The sequence below is a fragment of the Cricetulus griseus genome, chromosome 5 (genome assembly GCF_003668045.3).
Source record: "Cricetulus griseus strain 17A/GY chromosome 5, alternate assembly CriGri-PICRH-1.0, whole genome shotgun sequence".
Classification (NCBI taxonomy): Eukaryota; Metazoa; Chordata; class Mammalia; order Rodentia; family Cricetidae; genus Cricetulus; species Cricetulus griseus.
Window position 1 is genome coordinate 35435662 of NC_048598.1, and position 15287 is coordinate 35450948.

Here is a 15287-nt window from a genome sequence, read left to right on the forward strand (position 1 = left end):
TTACGAGATTGATGACTGAGTTATATACTATCCTAGAGCCTTCACCCAGCAGCTGATAGAAGTAGAAGCAGATACCCACAGCTAAAAACTGAACTGAACTGGAATCCAGTTGCAGAGAAGGAGGAGTGATGAGCAAAGGGGTCAAGACCATGCTGGTGAAACCCACAGAAACAGTTGATCTGAACAAGGGGGAGCTCTTGGCCCCCAGACTGGGCAACCAGCATGGAACTGATCCAGGCCCCATGAATGTGGTTGTCAGTGAGGAGGCCTCGGAAATCTATGGGGCCTCTTGTAGTAGATCAGTACTTATCCCTACCGTAGGAATGGACTTTGGGAGCCCATTCCACATAGAGGGATACTCCCTCAGCCTAGACACACGGGAGAGGGCCTAGGCCCTATCCCAAAAATTAGGACAGACTCTGAAGACCCCCCTCCATGGAAGGCCTCACTCTCCCTGGGAAGCAGAAATGGTATGGGATAGGTAGAGTGTTAGTAGGGGGCAGGGGAGGAGGGAAGGAGAGGGAACGGGGATTGACATGTAAAACAATCTTGTTTCTAATTTAAATAAAAAATTAAAATCTAAGGTATAAGTACAAACTAACCCAGTTTTAAAAATCAAGCAGAAAAAAAACATTGAGTATCATTTTGCTGAGATATAATTTAATATATAATATCACCCACCTGTTTAAAGTGTTAATGCAACATCCACAGGTGTGTGTATCCATTACCACAGTTGAGTTTACAATATTTAGAACACTTCACTAGGAATTCTAAATCCTGTATCCTTCAGTTCTTACCCTTTTATCCCTCTCATCCCTACCCTATTCCTAAATCCACTTTCTATCCCCTATAGTTCCATTTGGGCTTTTCATATGAATGAGATATGTGCTTTGTGCCCTTTTACATTTCTTTATGCAGCAGGATCATCTATATTTATAGCATGTACCAATCTTTCATACCCTGTCCCCCATCTTGAGATAGGGTATCCCTATGTAGCCCTGACTGGCCTGAGATCACTGTATAGACGAGATTGGCCCTGAACAACTGTCTTTTTTTTTAAAAAAAAAAATATTGTGAGAGCTCAGTTTGATTAACCAATGACATTTGGGGTGACTAGCCATATGGGTGTGGTTTTCTCTGATACATAACTGGTTAAGAACTGAGGTGTGTGTGTGGGGGGGGTTGCACTTGGATGTGGACGGCTTTGTGACACACTGTTCAGTGACCTAGTCTGTAGCTTTCTCCATCCTTCCCTGGTAGACAAAAGGCAATGGTGTTGCTACCCACTGTATCTGCCAGTGTTCCCTATTCAACCCATCTATGGATTTTTTGCAATATTTAAGGACGTGATTATCCTTAAACTTGCAGTCTTCATGCCTCAGTCTTCATGTGCTGGGGTTACAGTCATTTGCCACCATGGCTGGCCTTCCATCATTTTGATGACCAGATAAATTGTCATACACACACCTGACTTTGTATATAGTTTCACCTGTTGATAGATATTCAGGTTTGCCCCTCTTCTCTGTGTTCATTTCTCTGGGAGGGAAGTCCTGGCTGTTTGACAGCTCTATGTTTAGCTTTCTGGTGACTGCCATACGATTGCTGAGGTGGACACAGTTTTATATCCTCGGGTCAGTCATGAGGCTCTGTTGTTTCTGCTTCCTTGGTACCACTGTGGCCATCTCACTGTGACAGTGGATATGAAATACTGTTTCACTGTGGTCTTGATTTGTATGCTCCTGATAATAACGGATACCCAAAATGTTTGTCTACCTTCTTTGGGAAAGTTCCTGTTCGGTGTGTGTGTGTGTGTGTGTGTGTGTGTGTGTGTGTGTGTGTGTGTGTGTGTGTGTGTCTGTGTCTGTGTCTGTGTGTGTGTATTCATAACAGTTCTTTTATTCTAGGTACAAATCACCTTTCAGACATGTGACTTACAAATATTTTCATTCCATTGGTTGCCTTTTCAAGTTTCTGTTGGTTTTGCCTGGATGGATGTCTGGGTAGCACATATATTCAGCGACTACTGAGACCAAAAAAGGGTATCTGATCCCTTGGAACAGGAGTTACAGATGGTTCTCAGTTGTGATATGGGTGCTGGGAATTGAACGTGGATCCTCTGGATCCATTTCACCAGCCCTGGCCTCATATTTCTTTGTTGGGTCATTTTGTAAAATGAGAAATCAGTCATCAGCTACTGCTGTGGAATGACCTCCTAGTTTTTGCTTTGTATGTTGTGGTGCTCTGTTATTGATTGTCTATGTTTTTATAATTGCTGCAGCTTCCCCATGAGTTGACCCTTCTATTAGTATAAAAATCTCTGCATCCTGCCTTTAAGGAGATGACTATCTGCCCAACATTACACCTAGAAATCTGGGCTGAGGGAGACGACCACAATCCATTTGTGGATTTTCAGCTGGTTTTCTTCAGTCCCAGGTCCTGGTCCCACTCACTCTTATACTTCATGTATCTCTCTCTTGCAGATTTTCCAGGAGATTTGATTACTTTTTAACCCTAGTTAAAAACCAACAATTATGTTAAAATTCTAATTTCATGGCCACTTTATTGAATATATACTATATAAAACAGCTTTCACACTTTGACCCAGAAAGCTGTCTCCCAAACTTGTGCAGTAATCTCCTACAAGGAATGGTTAAGGTGGGTTTCAGAAAACTTCACTAACAGAATGAAGGATCTTCAGAAGATGTTCTAAGCAGGAACCAGTGTTATCACCAAGTGCAGCACAATTACTATTATTATTATTATGGATATATTCCTCTATGTGAGCTACCTGCATAATTATTGCTCATCTTTTAAAATACTTATAGTCAATATTTACCTCTGTAGAGTTTTTGTGATATCTCTGTGACAGCTACTTGTTCCCTCCATATACTTTATATTTGTTCAGATACTTTATTATTCATGTCTTCCCTTGTATCTATACATATATTTTCCTTCCTGTAACTAGTGTCTGTTAGAGGACATTCTCTCAAGAAATATGTTTCAATTTTAAACCTTAATTAAACTAAAAGCAGCTGGGCGTTGGTGGCGCACGCCTTTAATCCCGGCACTTGGGAGGCAGAGGCAGGCGGATCTCTGTGAGTTTGAGACCAGCCTGGTCTACAAGAGCTAGTTCCAGGACAGGCTCCAAAGCCACAGAGAAACCCTGTCTCAAAAAACCAAATGATAATAATAATAATAATAATAATAATAATAATAATAATAATAATAATAAATTAAAAGTAGATGAGACAGAGAAGGTATTTTTCTGTGACCTCACAGTGAAGTAGTCCACTGGGTGGGATCCAGGCTCTGTTCTTCAGGGGCCTTTGGAATATAGTGGTTGCCATGGCTAGAAACTGTGGACTTCACGAAGACCCGGTCAGGGACCCAGGAAGTGTCCTCAGACCCATGTCTGCTCTCACCTGTTGTTAATTATCCCCGGGAGAAGCTTGCTCATCATCATGCTCTCTTCAGAGAGTGACAAATTAATGCCATTTCCTAGCTACAGCTGGTAATTTCTGGAATTAATGCATTTGATTCTCCACTGAGAAAACAGGAAAATTAGAACACAAACTCACCAAAGCAGCACCCCCTGGTTATAGAAGCATTTACTGCAGAGTGTCTACTTGCTGTTTATTTAGGAACTGATGGGTTCTAGTATGCTGGAGCATGGCAAGCCTGGCTCTGGCAGGTCTTGCCCTTCTCCCATTTCTTCTGCTTGCTAAAAAACATTAGATTACTTCCCTAAAACTAGCCACCAATGTCTGTTTCCTTATTTGGCCACTTCCTCCTCCTGAGGCTGACCACCAAGGTCCAGGTATCAAAATATTGAAGTCCAGCAAACAAAAGGCCCCTTTTGGGTACCCTAATTAACACGTCCAATCAAAACAAACCAACTTATCTTAACATGGGGCTTCCCATTTTACCTTTATAAACCATCATTTGCCCATGGGCCTCATCTCTCTATCCAGTGGCAGTCCTTTGTCCCTCAGTACGAATATCCCTCCCTGCCTCTCCCTTGTTCCTTTTCCCTTTGCTCTTGTCCTCTATCTCCTGTCTTTGTCTCTTATTCCCTGCCCCTTGTCCCTCTGGGGCAAATAAATCTCCTTTGTACTGAAAACTTGGTCTTAGGATGTTTTGTGCTAGTCCCAGTCCTTTGAGGTTTTCTGGTAGATGATAGACAAAAGGAGGTCTGTCCTTCCCTAGATTTTATAATCTAGTATTGAAACAATGACACCCACAGACAGTTTGTTTATGTTTTTCCCTCTACTTTTTTAGGTATCACCAAAGTTCTTCCAAACTTGGTTATTTCTCTGGACATGTGTTCTTTCAAGATAGAAAACCTCCTAGAGTTTACTTGTCTGCCTCCCGAAGAGTGGGCTGGAATCAATGAAAAAATCAATGAAATGAAGTATCAGTTGAACACATTGTTGAACATTCTTGAAACTGTTCCACAATACATGGACAATGGTTCTGGCTCGTAAGTTCCTGGGCTGGTTTTGGAGAGGATGTTTCCAAAGCCCTAAAGAACAATTTGGTGTGGGCAACTGTAGTTAATTTTAAAAGCATTTTTTAATCTTCTAAAAAAGAAGCTTTGTATGTTATGGTAAAATAAGATTTCTGTTACTATCACAAACTACCAGTGGCTGGACTCCTTATTCAGGAAAGAGGCTTATTTTTATTTATGGTTTTGCAAGCTGAAAGTCTAAATAGCATGGTGCTGAGTCTGTTGAAGACTCATACCAAATGACATCATGGTGGGAATGTATGTAGGAGGGAGGGAATCAAATGGCAAGTCAGAGGGATCTAGCTCATTCTTTTCCAGCAACTCCCTCCTATAGGAACTACCCAGAATCTTCTGAGAGTACCCCAGTGACCTAATTACCTCCTAGTAGGCCATACTCCTTAAAAGTTTCATGACCATGCCAAAAGCCTAGCTTTCCAAAACATGGACCCTTGGGGAAGAAAAAATAGCCAAACCATATAACCCATCTAGTTTATACCCCTCTCCCTACCTACAGCCCTAATCAACCACTAATATGCTTCCATCTCTCTGCATTTTCCCATTATAAACAGTTAAGAATGCTGTCTGCAAAAATAATCACTATTAAATGCCCCGGCCAGCGGGGCACCACATGTACTGCACGTGCTGCCCGATGTACTGCAGCACCAGAGAACCTGGAATGATAGGGTCAAGGGGCACAAAGAATGACAGCAAGACAGGCTTTCTGATCAAGCTGTAAATTTTTATTTTTCTCAGGGACCTTATATAGCAGATGAAGCGGGAAAGACTTGGTGGGGCGGGGACAGGTTATTTTATTTGCCCAACTCTCAGGGAGAAGCCTTTGATCTGGTATGTGAGTCCTTAAAGATAGACAGGTGTCGTGACCCAGCATGTCTTAGCCTTAGTCCATGGGGTTCTACCTGGGTGGGGGTGTGTGGACCTGGAAGCTTCGAGGAACCCAATGGTGATAAAGACCAAACATAGGCATCTTGTCATCTTTAGAGAGCTCTCAGATCCATGTTTTGGAACTAGAGCTATTTCTTTATTAGCCATCTTTTCTGGTGTCTCTTAACCATCCTGCTAATACTACGAGGCAACCATTTCTCTCTTTGTTCTCCTCTCTGGTTGGCTCCTAACCTTCTGTCCTCATACATTACTCACATACCACCGAGCTCCCTGCCTGGTGCAGGCCTATACAGATGCTTAGGTGCATAGATATGCAAATAAGAGGCATATTACCTTGAGGCTATGGTAAACAGTAACAGCCAAGTGTTAATTAACAATACAATAGTGGGCCGGAGTGTCCTGGCCACCGCTGTCTATGGTGGCCAGGACCTGGGACCCGATATTCAGTCCCCCACAATTCCTCTCTCTTAAATTAATAAAAAGAAACCTGTGCTTCTGCATCAGGACAGATGACTGCGCCTGTCTTAGGGGGTTCCCTTCAACCTACCAGGGGTGTCCGTTATGGAATCATGCATTCCATCATGCGTGTTCTGTCTTAGGAATTCCCTGAAGGCAAGGAAAACTGTACCTGTCTTTGGCTGGAACCAGCCTCTGTAAAACAAATAAGGTTAGTTGGGGATTGGCCATAGTCCTGCTCCAAGTGTTCTGAATCAGCAAGAAACCTCCAGGAGAATAGCATCTTAGCTCTCGTGGCTGTAAACCTTCTCCTGTAGATTAAGACATTTAAAGGTTAAAAATGGCCTTTTTAAAATCTCTGTGGCAATTCCTCTGATACAGACCTTATTAAAGTTTGCTCCCTAAAATATATTTCTATCCTAAGGCTTGTAAACTGTATGTTATATTCCTATAAGAATGAACTCTGACTTCTAGTTTCTAATAATATTTGTATAACACATATAGCAAGATTACAAACTAACAATTCCATCATGAACATACATTAGGGTGAGTTACAAAGCAATCAAAAGACAATTAGATATTCTCACAATCTGTGGGGTGTGAACAATTTCACAATTCTATTTTTTTTTTATTCCCTGCCTGGGACTCGATGCCCCTTCAAACTTTGCTATTACTTGCTCAAAGTCTGAAGTCCTAACATCAGGTTTGTAATATCAGTCTTTGAAAGTTAACTAAAAAGTCTCTTGTCCGTGTCTGTTTAAGCATTGTGACGGAGCTTCTGCCACTCTGGTTCATGCCAGTATCCGACTGTCCTAAATGGGTCCTTTCTCCCAATGGGAAAACTGGCAAAACAGTTTTGTGTGTCTGTTTGTGGCAAGAAAGCAAGCTGTTTTTTTTTATTAAGTTCTTAGTCTGCTCCTGGATGAGCACTCACGGATTCAGAGAAGTGAATGTAGTCCGTCTGTAGGGAAGCTAGAACTCTGGAAAGCATCTCGAAACTGGAACTGGGTGTGTCTCCCTTCTTCCTCCGGCTGTAGGTCAGATGTCCTCAAGGTTCAGGAACACAGGTCCAGTGTTTCACTCCAGCTGGTTCAGACGGTCTCCTGTTGGCCCAGGTCCCGTTTTTTTCGGTTCCATACATCTCATCAATCTTTCCGGTAGCCAGTGCACCTTGTTCTCCTCCTGTAAGAAAACACAGACATGCCCTCGACCCCCAAATAATTACAGGGTCTGGTCCCCTCTATTTGTCTCTCCACTTGACCTGAGCAAAATTTGCTCGAGTTCCTTCATGCCAGAATCTGTCTGCATCAGATTGCTCATTGGCATCCATATTTAAAAAGTTTAAGATAAACAGTGCATTCTTTAACACACCATGTGGAGACTGGGGGCACAGCTCCCCCCTTTTTATCTTAGAAGCTGTGCTTTTAGGGCACTATGGGCCCGCTCTATTATTCCTTGTCCTTGGGGATTATAAGGAATACCTGTTTTGTGATCAATTTTCCATTAAGCACAAAATAATCTGGAAAGCTTTGCTAGTATATCCAGACCCAGTATCTGTTTTTATAACTTTTGGCATTCCCATGTAAGCAAAACATCTTAAACAGTGACTTATAACATGTCTTGTGGCTTCTCCTGTTTGTGAAGTGGCACATTTTTAACTTGCCAAACTCTGTAATGTGATTCATACCCATTCGCCATAAATGGTTGGGGAGCAGGCCTTGAGGATTCATCCTTAAATTAGCCATAGCCATATTGTGGACATATTTCCACCATATTGTTTGATGATTTGACCAGCAGTCTCTCTGGTTAAGCCAAATTTCTTTCTTAGACTTGCTATTATGATGAAGAAAGTTACAAGCCTGCCGGGCTTTTTATATTTAAGGCAAACCAACTGATTTTGTTAATCAGTTGATTTATTCCCTTTGGCCAGTAATCAGGGAAAGGCCTATTTAATAGATTCCCAGTGTGACCCATAAACCTGGTAATTCTCTTAGGTGAATAGCATTTTGAATTTGCTCAAATAATATTTTAATCTAATATTGGACCCTATGTATGGAATAGTCTCTATTACTTCAAGAGCCTTAAAGATATAGTGACTGTCAATATATAATTTAAATGAATTGTTTACTAGGATCTGAAAGGCCATTGTAACAGTTCGCAATTTGATTATTTGAGCTGAAGCCAGAGCTGTCTGCTCTATCTATTCTTTTCTATTAATAACCTATGTAAGTGACTCTCCCAATAGAACCATTGGTAAAAATTAACATAGCATATTTTTATAGGACTGCTTTTTATAATTTTGGAAATACAAAAGGATGCATTAGTGCAAATTGTAACAGTTCATGAGCTAGGAACTGGTTATTAATTCTTCCTGAAAACTGAGCAAAGACAATCGCCCATAAATCATTGTTCTGAAACCATCAATTAAACTGTTGCTTAGAGTAGGAGACATGTATCATACTTGGTTTTCTCCTAAAATACTTCCTAAAATCTATATGGCATTTCTGTATCATGTAGACTAATGCTTTAAAATAAGGGTTTAAAATATTTAGGCTGGTGAACCATAGTAATGGTTCCTTCTGCCATAAAATAGAAGTCGGACTATGCTTTGTGGGGAGTACATAAGTTTCCCATAGTTTTGTATAGTCAATATATCTGATGATGCTGAATCGCCTCCTCTAAGTATAGAACTTGTCTACCTTCTTAGTTAGCTGCTTGGGTACATCTGGATCATTATCTCCTTATAGAATCTTATTTAAAGGATTTAAATCATCATTAGATGTCCCAAAAAAGGTACTTAACCAATGAATATTTTATAACAATTTCTAAAAAATTTATTTAAAGATTTTAAACTATCTTTTTTAATTGTTATCTATTAAGCCTCAATTTCTTTAGAATATAACATATGTCTTCAACAATTTTCCAGATTTATTTAAAGTTTCTGAGTAGCCTTTTCTAATCTAACCTTTGAAGCTGACAAGCTGATAAGACCTCATTTGAATCTTGGCTGACCTGGCTTAATTTGCATATGCAAAGACATATTCAAGCTGTGAACATAACAGGATGGCTCTCTCCTGAGGCTTTTTATAAACCCCTTTTAAAAATCATGTACCAACTTTTATTTTCTAGATTTTCTTTTTTAACCATAAGAATTTAGTAAGACCTGTATCCTCTCATCTGCCAAATTTTACAGAATCTTAGATTCCTCATGCCTCTAAGCTAATGCTATAGGCTTTTGCTAACTTTTTAATTGACTGTCTCCTAGGGCTGAAATCATAATTTTTCCTGCTAAGACATTGACTGACTGACTGACTGGATGCTCTTTTTGGCAATGTTAAAGTGATTTTGATATTTTTTAAACAATATCTGAGGCAATGTAAATATCTCTAATCATATCCAAGGCAATTTAGGCATTTCCATTCATCTACATTCATAAATTCACAATCACATCATGCATCCAGGTGTGGCCACACCGTTAATTTGTAACTTGCATACATCTCATATTTCTCCTTTTGCCTAGGTTATGATCAGTTTGTTGAAAAGAAAAATCCCTAATTGAAATTTCTAACATAGTAGCTATAGTCAATCATTGAAATATGTGAAAGATTCAGGCATTATGCTGGCCTGCCCCTGTTACCTGGTGGAATCCACTCAGGCAATACCCTGGTCAGCCCAAGGTTCCATGGAAAAGAAGTCTGCACGCAGGTGCAGAGGACCCCTTTAAAAGATAAGCCCCTGCCCCTTTACGCTCTCTCCCTCTCGCTCTCTCTCTCTCCCTGTCTCTCTCTCTCCCTCTGTCTCTCTCTCTCTGTGTGTGCTCTCCCGTCTCTGTTTCCCGCTCTGTCTCTCTATGGCGACCGGCCATGGCGGTCAGCCATTACCCTGTTCCTCTTCTTAGTCTCCCCATTCTACCGGCCCTTATAATAAACTTATAGTCAATATGTCTGTCTCAATATTTCTCTTTTCTTCTTTTTAAACAAAACAATAACAATAAGAGCATCCAAAATTTGAACAATTCTAAGCTTAAATATGTTGCCCTTTTCTATAAGTCTCAAAAACAGTTTCTGTCTGGCTGTATCAAAGCACTTATATACATTAATTAGGCATCAACCATGGCGGCACCTCCCAAGGCTGTAAGTTACCACAAGGAGGCAGGCTGTCCGCCGCCCCGGCAGCCATTTTGTTTAGCCTGCCATAGATGCCTGCACGAGGTGGTACCAAGCCGCTGGCTGAGGACCGGCAGACCGTGGCCGCTGCCATGGCTGACCTTGGCCTTAGCTCGACCATGCCCTCTGGTTTGCTGAAAAATCTGCGGCTGTATTTTGGGCACAAGCCTGATCTCTTATTTTTTCTTTTGTTGGGACTCCATCTGACCTGGAGCTTTTCCTAAATATGTCCAAAGCAACCTCTAGAAGGCTCTGTGCATTTCTTTCTCCCTATGCCTTGCTTTCTGTGTTGGAATAACTTATTTTAGCTAAAGTTCCTGTAAGGCAGCCACTATCGCTAATCCCTGAGTGTAAGCTAGGTCCATATCTGAACAATTAATGAACTCGCCACATCAGTCCTCTTCCTGTGAGGTCTTAGCGTGGGCTGGCATGCATTACCAACATTATCATAAGCTAGCTATTTCACAATCAAAGTTCCCAACACCTTTATCTCTAACCTTTTTGTATAACGTCCATACAGGCCTAGAAATCAATTCTGAACTAACTCCCTAGGTCTCTGCCTGCTCTCTATAACAAATTTCCTCCTCCTGACCGGCAGGCCTTGGTTACCCGCTTTCAGTTTCCTAGGGGTGAGGTTTCTACAGCAATATTCCCTATCAGTCTCTGTTGGTCCATACTGGACATAAGCCATTATTAATTTCTAGAGCAGTTCGAATGATATTGGCACATGTATCCTGCTATGTTCCCCTGAGCCATTCTCCCTGATCCAAGGAAACCTGTAAATTTCTTATCTCCTGTAAGCAATTTCGCTAAAATTTCCAATTCTCTTAGCTCTTGCTGAATTTTATCATTGAGTATTTGCCTTTCTGTATTTCCAGCTTAAAATGAAGGAAGTTAAGACTCTCTATTTTGGTATTTATTAACTTTCTCTTCCTGCTCATCCCAATCATTTGTCTTGTATATTCTTTATCATCCAGCCGCCCCTAAGTAGGCTCAGAGTTTTCTGTTCTCCATTACATTCCTAGATATCTCCTGAGGGCCTGCGTGTATGCAAGGCTGCACCCATGTCTTCCCAAGCCCCTGAGTAACTCGAAATGCTGCATCATGGCAGTGGCTTTTGCAAGCGGGAAAGATCCTTTTAAAACTTTTAAACTCTAAAATCTCCTGTACTTGCTTTCACTTTGTTTTAGCTCTCCTGGCTATTAAACTATACCCAAGTAAATAAATATACAATCATCTGACTAACAATTATCTGCCTGATTTCTCTAACTATATACAATTTTATTTTCAAGGATAACTTACTTCTCTTTACCTCTGGCTAATAGTCCTGTTTCATATCAGCATGTTGTGGAGCATGGCAGCTAGCATGGTGCTGGACTAGATGAGAGCTACATCCTGATCTGTAGGTAGAGATGGAGACATTGGGCTTGGCATGGGCCTTTGAAATCTCGACTCCCCCACCATCCCCCAACACACACACACACTTCCTCCAACAAGGCCACCCCTTCTAATGCCTTCACTCCCTGGAGACTAATCATTCAAAATATATGAACCTATGAGGACCATTCTTACTCAAGCCACTGGGGGAGGGGGAGCACAGGCCAAGAACAGAGAAGGGCAGAATTGAGTTTCCCAATTCTTCCCATTCATTGACTCTAATTTCATTCAGTTGTGTTGTGTTAGTTTGGTCTTCAGGTGAATTGAGGTTTGCTTTGTGAAGCAGTGTCTCCATACTGGAGACTTCTAGCAATTTCACTTTGATGTATCTGTTTATGGATCCCTGTGTTTATTCTGCCTGGAGACTGTTCAACCTCATGTGTTATTATTTTTCTATACATTTGGTCCCTTTTCAGCCATTGTTTGAATTTTTTTCTTTCTGATCATTTCTGGAAGCTTTACCTATTCAAAGTTAACTCTCATTGTTTTCATTGGGGAGTGAGCCATGCTGACTCTGCACATTGTCATGCTGGAAGCCAATCACTGAGAGGATTTTAAAATTAATTAGCATTACACAAGAAGTTCCTCCTGGCCTAGGGGTGAACAGCATGCATGTTTACAGTGGAGAGAGAATATTGCAGGTAGAATGTACATTGTCCCAAGGGCATCCTTCTAGTTGACATCTGTCTAGGAGTTGGGAAGGCTATCTCAACCTAACCAACATATCAGTAGTTCAAGGCTTTGAATCACTTTTGCCTAAATTATTAAAAACTTCTTAACATTACTCTTACCACATCCTGCTCTCACCTCACTGGCGGTGACTTATATGTTCTACTTAAGTCTCTTGTGTTTATTTTGCCTGCTTTTTTCCTGCAGGACACTTGAAGGACATATATTTGACATGATTCAACAATTGCTTTTGAAGATAAGCAATGAAATCACCAACGATAACATTGAACTTCTTCGACAGGTCTGTATTTGTATGGCTTTGCAGGGTTCTATTTTGCTTTGGTTGGGGAATTCTCTTCAACGAAAAGCAGGGCCCAATTGAAGCTGGTACTGGGAAGTGCAAACTAGAAGCTTAGATGGTAATTATTCAAATCATTTTCAATGGAGAATGGAAATGTTTATCAGAGTGGGCATCCCATGATAGGACACAACATTTGTGTGGTGATTCGAGGAAGAACATTCTAGCATTGTTAGCATCTCATGACATTGCTATAGCAACCCAGTTCACAAAATGCTTGATTTACCCTCAGGAATTTAGATCCGTTTGCTTTTGTATTCTAGAATTCATTCTTTGTCATAGGAGCATTTGAGAATGCCCTTAATGTACTTCTTTATTAACACCCTGGCACTGTAGTGGAGTTCGTCCATGTAGGGGATATGAGAGCCTGGAAGTGCCTCTGGGAACTATGTGCACGAGTGTTTGGAAGTGGAAGAGTTTGTCCTTCTGTCCATCAGCTATGCATTTTGCATTCTAATCCATTTTCCCACCACCAGTTTTTGCTGTTTTCTGTTTGCCCCTTTGTTCCATTTGCTCTGTGCTATTTGCCTGTCTGCATCATTGGTCTGTAAACTTCATTTTTGTTTTGCTCATGTGTTGTATGTGTGCATGTTTTCAAGTATATGTATGAGCTTGTGTGTAGAGGCCACAGGTTGATGATGGATGTCTTCCTTAGGCTTTATTTGTTGCAGAGTATTCTCTCACAGAACCAGGGGCTCAAGGATTCAGTCACCAACCCAGCTAGTCTAGCTAGCCAGCTTCCTAGATCCAGTCTCTACCTTCTGAGCACTGGGGTAAAGGTAGGCCACCATGCCTGCCCAGGTTTTACCCAGGTCTAGAACCCTGGTCTTCAGGCTTGTGCAGCAAGTGCTTTATTCTGTAATCCTCTTAGCAAGAAAATTTTCTCCACAGCCAACAGAGTAATGATCTGCAGGAGGCAAGAAGGCAGTTGTATTAAACATAACTAAGTAGCCAGTATTGGTTCAAACTTAAGGAGTTTGGTCCTGATTGGTTTATTGTAGGCATATTTAAGCACAGCACAATTTGATGAAAACTTTCCTGGTGGTAATTAACTTAGTCCTGTGTGCCAACAAAGCATACATAAATCTCTCTGAGGAACAAAGTAAACTAAATGAAAATTGGATGTGACTATATCAAAACACTTTGTCAAGTACATGTGACACCTTCCATTAAGATAGGTTCTAGCTGGGCGGTGGTGTCGCACACCTTTAATCCCAGCACTTGGGAGGCAGAGGCAGGTGGATTTCTGTGAGTTTGAGACCAGCCTCGTCTAGAAGAGCTAGTTTCAGGACAGCCTCCAAAGCCACAGAGAAACCCTGTCTCAGAAAAAAAAAAAAAAAAAAAAGAGTCCTCTAGATGAATTGAAATAAGTAAGCTTATGATGAAGTTCTGGGGATGGTCCAGTGGTCACTGGTCACACAGATAGCACAAAGATCGTCAGGCTAGAATGCATGTCTGCTTTCAGCCTTCTGGGTAGATAACAGGTATTGAATTCTTTCCCTTGAAGGAACAGCCCTGTGTGCTAACATTCTAGGTTCTTCTAGTACTTATATGTGAGCACAAGGACCTTTGTGCCTCCCCCACACCACTATTCTCATTCCCATTTCATGTTGACTTTCCACACAACTATCATCAACAAATTCTGAAAAGGTAGTGTCATCAAAAGTGATATATGCATCTGATGAGAAGCAAGTTCACACGTTGCGTAGAGCAGACATCCAAATCACTGTTTCCTTCAATGAAAGGTCCTGAGGGGTCCTTTCCAGTTATTTGTAGAGCACTAGAGTGCCTTGGGCACAATTTGGCAACTTGAACTTCAGTGACCTAACACCCTTGGTCAAGCTGAAGAAGCAAAAACCAGTTCAACACAAGATAGTGGGAAAACAAGATTACAGTGGCTAAGTAATTATCTGATTTCTTTAAGAATTTTAAGTTGCTGAAGTTGGACATGGTATGATCATTCCTATTTTTTTGATCTTCTTTTCATGTGTATGTGAGTGGTGTGTGTGTGTGTATGTGAGTGGTGTGTGTGTGTGTGTGTGTGTGTGTGTGTGTGTGTGTGTGTGTGTTCCATGTGTATGTGTGCGCTTGTACATGTGAGCATGTGTGTGAAGGCCTAAGATTGATGCCAGGTATCTTCCTCAATGGCTCTTCTACCTTATTCATCTTAGGCAAGGTCTCTCAACCAAATTTAGAGCAGCCCTAAATGGCTAGTCTTACTAGCCAGCTTGCACTGGGGATCACCTGTCTCTGCCTTCCGAGTACAGGCATACAGGCATGCCCATCCAGCATTTATTTGAACTCTCTTGCCTACAAGTGCTGTAAAGGCTGAGTCATCTTCCCCAGCCCCCTCCTTGTTTCTATTATTTAAATGTGATGTAGCTTTTATTGTCTTAAAATGGTTGTTTGGATTGTAATTGTTTTAACAGATGGATGATTTGCATATAGCTATGACCCAGTGGATGGTAAATTTGCTGACTGTAATGCTTCCTGACTTTACTGACCAAGATACTCTCCCAATGCTGGAAGAGGATGAATTAGAGACCAGTGAGAAGCATGAAGTAGGAGTTGCAGAATTAGAATTAAATGCAATTTCATTGATCAAGCGGTTGGCACGCTACTCCAGCTACTTGCACAGGTGACACCTTCTGTTTCCTGCATTGCTGCCCATTTGAAGGTTAATGCAGGGAAGGTAAAACAGATAACAAAGGAACAATAGGTGCTATTTATTTCTTTGTTTGCTTATTTATTTTGATTTTTTGAGACAGGGTTTCTCTGTATTGCTTTGGAG

The 15287-nt window shown here is 41.2% G+C and overlaps 1 protein-coding gene across 1 annotated transcript in view; it reads left to right on the forward strand.

Annotated features, from left to right (window-relative positions):
* Positions 1-15287, forward strand: part of LOC100774601 (axonemal dynein light chain domain-containing protein 1) — a 70020-nt gene that overhangs the window by 35337 nt on the left and 19396 nt on the right. The window contains exons 16-18 of the mRNA XM_027417324.2: positions 4279-4480; positions 12346-12439; positions 14926-15134. Of these exons, the coding sequence (XP_027273125.1) occupies positions 4279-4480; positions 12346-12439; positions 14926-15134 (505 nt within the window). The remainder of the gene's footprint in view (positions 1-4278; positions 4481-12345; positions 12440-14925; positions 15135-15287) is intronic.